The sequence below is a fragment of the Physcomitrium patens genome, chromosome 16, assembly GCF_059467195.1.
Source record: "Physcomitrium patens ecotype Gransden chromosome 16, ASM5946719v1, whole genome shotgun sequence".
In the NCBI taxonomy this organism is placed as follows: domain Eukaryota; kingdom Viridiplantae; phylum Streptophyta; class Bryopsida; order Funariales; family Funariaceae; genus Physcomitrium; species Physcomitrium patens.
Window position 1 is genome coordinate 16,481,945 of NC_143425.1, and position 5,979 is coordinate 16,487,923.

A 5,979-nucleotide genomic window follows, 5' to 3' on the forward strand; every position below is an offset into this window, starting at 1 on the left:
ATAAGGGGGGGGGGGGATTCTCTAGCCCGGAATTAGGGCAAGCACTGGATTTGTTCCGGAGGGAGGTGGTATCTGCCTGTGCACGCAATGCAGGAGGGCGTGATCCCTCGCCCCCGTAGCAGCCCAAAATAAGACAGACGCCTTCTCCGAGGAAGTGAGGGAGGGAAGGGAGTGAAAGAAAGAGGGAGTGAAAGAAAGAGGGAGTGAGTGAGTGAGTGAGGGAGGGAAGGGAGTGAGTGAAGGAGGGAGTGAGTGAGTGAGGGAGGAAGGGAGTGTGGTTTTCCTGCGCCATCGTCCTCTTCTCTGTTGCTCTTGCGCTCTGCCCGGGTCTGGTTGTCATTCATTCTCTCTCTCTCTCTCTCTCTCTCCTGGCTCGGTTACTTCGATCACGATGACAGTGAAACGCAGCTTGCTGGTCGAAGCAGACGAGTTGCCTGCCGCCCAGGATGACAAGCTTGCGAGCCTTCACATGTCGCGGCTGGTCATTCCTGCAGCGCCGCTTGCAGGCTTTCACGGGGCCGCGTCATCGGCTCCTCCAAGCACCGTGAGCGCAATCTTGCGCATGGAGGGCGCAGGAGATGCGAGCTACGTGAAGTACTCGTCCGGACAGGCCAACATCAATGCAGAGCTGAGGCCGATGCTAGCAACTGCCATCCGGACGTATACGGAGTTTCCCAGCTCTGGTCCAATCCGGGTGGCCGATCTCGGTTGCTCCGTGGGAGCCAACGCGCTTGGGTTTGCAGAATGCATCTCAAATGCAGTACTGGAAAAGTTCAAATCCTTGGGGTTGCCTGCTCCCGAGATTCAACACTTTTTTTCGGACCTTCCCTCGAACGATTTCAACTTGCTGTTCTCGTTGATGCCGCATCTGAAGAGTGGCGAAGATGACTGGGGCAATCTGGACAACTGCCGCGAAATGGATACCACGAGGAGTTATTATGCTGCTGCAGTTCCGGGATCCTTCTATGACCGCCTGTTTCCGCGAGAAAGCCTTCACGTTGTCATGTCCACTTGGTCCATGCACTGGCTCTCTCATGTAAGGCTCTTCCAATTCGTGATGAGATCAGCTTGTGAGTTCCGTTAATCTATTTAAGAATCAATGGTGAGCTGTTCGATTGCAGATCCCAACCTCGGTCACGGACAAGTCCTCACCAGCCTACAACAAGGGCAAGGTGTGGATTAATGAAGGGAGTCCAGCAGTGGCGGAAGAGTATTCCAAGGTGTCGAAAGAAAATTTGAAAGCGTTCTTTGTCAACCGTGGCGTGGAAATGGTGTCCGGAGGGCTTTTGTTCGTGATGCTGATGAGTAGAAAAGATCCTTGCAGAAAGGAGATCCAATTCGGCCAGCCCTTGGGGCTTGGCTCTCCCATTTGTGGCATGTTCGAGCTCGCATGGAACGACCTTGTTGACGAGGTAAGCAATATTTTCAAACGGTCATTGATGTATTTGTCACACATTCAAGTGCGCAGAAAATATATGTCTTTATATATATATATATATATATAGATAGATATATATATGTGTCTGAATTGCTGTGTTATTCTTGTGTGCGCAGGGTGTGGTCGATGAAGACACGCGGGATTCGTTCAACATGCCAATCTACTGCCCAAGCGCGGACGAGATTACGGAAGCAATAGACGAGTCGTCTGCGTTCCGTGTCGAGAAGCTGGAAATCTGGGAAGACATAGACTTCCTTCCCCGAGCCACAGCCGTGCAATTAGCAACGAATCCCGAGAGGTGGGGCGCCATGGCAATGAACATGTCTAAAACTATGATGCTCACCCTCGTGGAAGCTCATGTCGGCCCTGAAGTCGCAGCCAAATTGTGGGACCGCCTGCAGAAACAGGTTACCGCTCATTGCCGCAGAACGAAGACCGTGTTCTGTGCCAACTCGCCAGGCTGCAACATAGCACTGGCTTTTCTGGTCAAGAAGTAGGAACCATCCTCCGAATACACAAATGCGGGCTTGATTATAGCTATCTCAGTTATCAAATCGTTTACAGCACTCTGGAGCGATGTATCCCAAGGAGCCGGCTATAGTGGACAATTCGCGGCAAACGGGAGTTTCGACAATCTTGGCTGTGCCAAAATTGGCCAAGTGCGCTTAGTAATCCAAGTCGAGCGGAATGTTATTTGACTTGATGTCGCGATGTAGGATTTGTGGCTTACAGTCGTGGTGTACATACTGGAGTCCCATGGCTGCGCCAAGGGCAATTTTGTAGCGTAATTCCCAAGTGAGAATTGCGGCCTTGGTGCTGTGTAGGAGATCTCCCAAACTGCCGTTGGGCATGTACTCGCACACCAGCAGGTTTTAATCCCGCTTCCTGCAGCAGCACAAGAGCTTCACTATGTGGCGGTGTCGCATGGTTGCGAGTGTTCTCACCTGCACGGAAGCACAGCAGAAGGTATGGTTACATTTTAGAACTTAGGTATTCAACCATCTTCAATTTCTCGTCCATTCTAAGAGTGAATGAATGAATCCACTGCGGGTGCAAAGAGTCATGTCAAGCATATTGAGCAACTCTGGGAGAAATGTATAAATTACCTCAGTCATGAAACCATGGTCATTGTTCTGTCGTTTTTTTTCACGCCCCAAAGCCTCTTGACAGCTACAGAGTCACCGTTGGTGAGTGTCGTCCTGTACACTTTCCCCGACCCACCCGCACCGATCAGGTTGGTTTCGTCCAGGTCTGTGATCTCATAGTCGTGGTAAGTTTTCCGCTGGAACGACGTTAAGATCCATGAGTCGTCGCCTCCCCGAATATTTAGAAGAATAGTGTCCAATGTGCCACTTTTGTTACATCTTCGCACACAGAACCATGACGCCACGCACATCAAGAGAAGTATGGCTGTGACAATTCCTACAATCATGGTGCATGTCTTCTTTTCAATCCGCCCTAGCAACTGATCCGAGGAATTCATCCCATAGTGACAAGTACCTTCGATGCACAAGGATTTCCGGTGAAGTTTACATCCACAAACGTTAGACCGTTGTCTAGCTTCGGAATTACTCCTGAGAGGTTGTTGAACGCGACATTTAGACTTTGCAGTTGCACCAAGCTGAAAAAGATCGCGAGGATGTGCCCCGTGAGGTTATTCTCCGAGAGATCCAGATTGGCGAGGTCAGGGAGGTCGGCAAACTCGACGGGAATCGCGCCTGGAAAGGTCCAGCTACACGGGCTGCCTGCAATTGCTGATGACTGGAGGAATGGTGCCACTGAAGCGATTCCTCCCTAGAGAGAGCTCCGTCAAGTTGATGAAGTTTTTTACTTGGTCCGGAAGCGCATCATCGAGGTCGTTCGAATGGGCTCTCAGCTTGCTCAAGACTGTCTTCCCAATTTCCGGGGGAATCTGACCCTCAAAACTATTGTTCTCGATGAACAGCAAAGATAGATTCATGGCTAATCCGATGGTCGCGGCTATGGTTCCATTCAGGTTGCTATCGTTGAGCATCATCTTCGACATGCGTGTTCCACCCCACAAGCCCCCCCGCACAGGCCCCTCAAGCTGATTTTCAGAGAATATCAAAACTTCCAAGCTCGTGCAAACGTCATATGTTGCAGGAATTTTGCCTGTTAGCTTGTTGTTTTTCAGTGAAAAATAAGTCAATTCGTTGCCGCGGCAGAGATTCGGGGGTATGACACCCTCAAGATTGTTGGTGCCAAAGTCCACAAACCGAAGAACAGACATTGTGCCAAGGTCATATGGTGTCGTACCCGCGATCTGGTTATCATTGAAACGAATTTCGTGGACTTCTTTCCATTCAGCTATGGAGGGCGGTATCTCTCCTGTGAGATTGTTGAAGGAAAGATAATCCCCGCAATATCCCCTTGGAAGTGATTGGGGTGCAGGAAGAGGATCTCGAGCTTCTTGCATTGCTATGTGGTGGACGGGAGACGACCCGTGAAGCGATTACACTGCACGGAGAAATCCTTCAGGTTCGTCATGCCGCCGAATACGTCAGGGACATCACCACTAAGGGAGTTCCTGTCAAGATCGATCACTTCTAGGTGCGTCAGGTTGTGAAGAAACTCAGGAATTGGACCCGTCAAGTTGCACCCCGAGAGTTGAAGCACCACCAGATTGGACATCCTCTTCACTCCCATCGGAAACAAAGCTTGCGCAAGGTTCACGTTGTAGAGGCGGAGCTCTCCCATGTTTACCCAATAAGTCAGATCCGGCATTGGCATCATGTCCAATTTGTCGTCTCCCATCAATAGACCTAGATTCGGAAGCGTGAAGATGCTGGACGGAAATTTTCCAGTCCACATGTTGATTCCGAGAGTCAGCACTTCAAACTTCTTCAATGAAGAGATGGATTCCGGAACAGAGCCTCCGAAGTAGTTGCATTGAAGACTAAGAGTGCGAAGCTTACGAAGGTTACCGATGGTATTTACCAAGGTTCCATTGAAGTATGCATAGCTAAGGTCCATATGCTGCAGTAATCTCAGATTACTGATGTCCGCTGGAACATTCCCCCAAATGTAGGTCCAGCTAAGGTTAAGAGAGACGAGCTTTGAGCAATTCACGATGTCGCGAGGGAAATCACCATAAGGATTTGTGTTTCCAACGTTTAGGACTCTCAAATTGGAGAATCGCCCTACAAGACACCACAAAGTCATGCATCAATACGAAGTCTCAACCTCACTGACGATCACAGCTGAAGCTTATTTGCAAATCCGAACTTATCAATTGAAGAGGAAGCTCACGGACCGAAAGTTTCAGAGGTGAGTGGGCTAGCGAGGCTGTTGAAGCCAGTGAAATTGATTGCAGATATAGATTTCTGATTACAGTACACGCCAGCCCACAGACATGGAGTAGCATCATTCGGATTCCAGTCGTCCAAGAAGTTGTCCATATCTTCAAGGCCTTGCTTCCACTCGAGCAGTAATTGACCTTCCTCATTTAGAGCAAATGCGCATTGACATAGAACAGCTAAGCGAGAGAACCAGCACAGAAGATTGAACCTCCCTCGGCGCACCACGTCAGCAGCTCGCTTCTCCATCTCTGCCACGACATGGCAGCATATTTCCGAATTTCCTTATCACACGCCTGCGCTCATGAACGCTTCGAAACCGAATCCATAAGGACCTTCAATCAATCGCATCATCGGCAATTGCAATGCCGAAATCGTACTGCCCAATGTCTTCTTGACGTCGTGATCACCAGGCCAGGCGAACCAGTTCGAGAAGGCAACGGGACAATGGGGTGACCACCTCGGATTCGCAAGGATCTCCTCCGTCACCACTTCCCTGAGCGTCCTAGCTGCACACCTACACACACTGTCACGCTCTGGAATGTAGTCGCCGCGGAACTCAATTCTCTCCATTGACGTCGACAATCACTTCTCGGTCACAACCTGGATCCAGTGCTCCACCTGCCACCAGAACTGACACCCTCGCAATAGTGCGCAAACCAATGACAACCTCTCCGTTCAATTCGTGTTTTGTTACCCTGATCTTCGAATCTTCAAACCTACCCAACACCTCCGAAAAGCCATTTGATAGATACTAAAATTGCAAGTCCTTGTTGAGATCCAATTCACGCTTTCAACGAAATTCTAAGAACTCGGTTCGTTTCCGAGTAACTAACCACCCAACTGTACCATTACCATTACGAGGCGGGAACTTTTGTTTCATGCTGTTCAGGATTTGCGGCATCCTCAAACAATTTGCTGCCATCATGAGAGCTTCGCCACACAGTTACAAGTCCAGGATCGTATGCGGCAGAGAAACCCTTTGTGCATTAATTCGCAGCGCGAGACTAGGAGCCTCCGTCACGAGGGATACACCTTTCATGGACTCCAGAGTCAGAGACCTAGAATTGCAGATGCCGAAATTGGGCGCTACATTGCAAACGACTTGAGGAGCCAAAGCAGTTAATGCTATGCTATGCTATCTATCTATCTCTGTGGCACACCAAACGATATCACGACGAGACGCATGGAGCATTTTCTGGCCTTCCCACAACCCCTCGCGGC

At 49.8% G+C, this 5,979-nt stretch overlaps 2 protein-coding genes across 2 annotated transcripts; one reads left to right on the forward strand and one right to left on the reverse strand.

Annotated features, from left to right (window-relative positions):
• Window positions 1-46: 46 nt before the first annotated feature.
• LOC112293886 (gibberellic acid methyltransferase 2) lies at window positions 47-2,507 on the forward strand. The gene is made up of 3 exons (XM_024543836.3): window positions 47-1,036; window positions 1,122-1,412; window positions 1,555-2,507. Exons 1-3 carry the CDS (start codon window positions 392-394, stop codon window positions 1,933-1,935), a joined length of 1,317 nt encoding a protein of 438 aa, XP_024399604.1. The 5' UTR covers window positions 47-391; the 3' UTR covers window positions 1,936-2,507.
• On the reverse strand, window positions 1,981-5,004 carry LOC112293031 (uncharacterized). Its single transcript, XM_090243566.1, is given in 6 exon segments — window positions 1,981-2,382; window positions 2,545-2,573; window positions 2,576-3,092; window positions 3,174-3,881; window positions 3,884-4,599; window positions 4,713-5,004. Coding segments are annotated over 6 exon segments (2,664 nt in total).
• Window positions 5,005-5,979: the final 975 nt, after the last annotated feature.

Coding starts and splice junctions, on each gene's coding strand:
- LOC112293886 (XM_024543836.3), top strand. CDS start 392: ATGACAGTGAAACGCAGCTTGCTGGTCGAAGCAGACGAGTTGCCTGCC. Junction 1,037..1,121: donor CCATGCACTGGCTCTCTCAT/GTAAGGCTCTTC, acceptor GTTCGATTGCAG/ATCCCAACCTCGGTCACGGA. Junction 1,413..1,554: donor GGAACGACCTTGTTGACGAG/GTAAGCAATATT, acceptor TTGTGTGCGCAG/GGTGTGGTCGATGAAGACAC.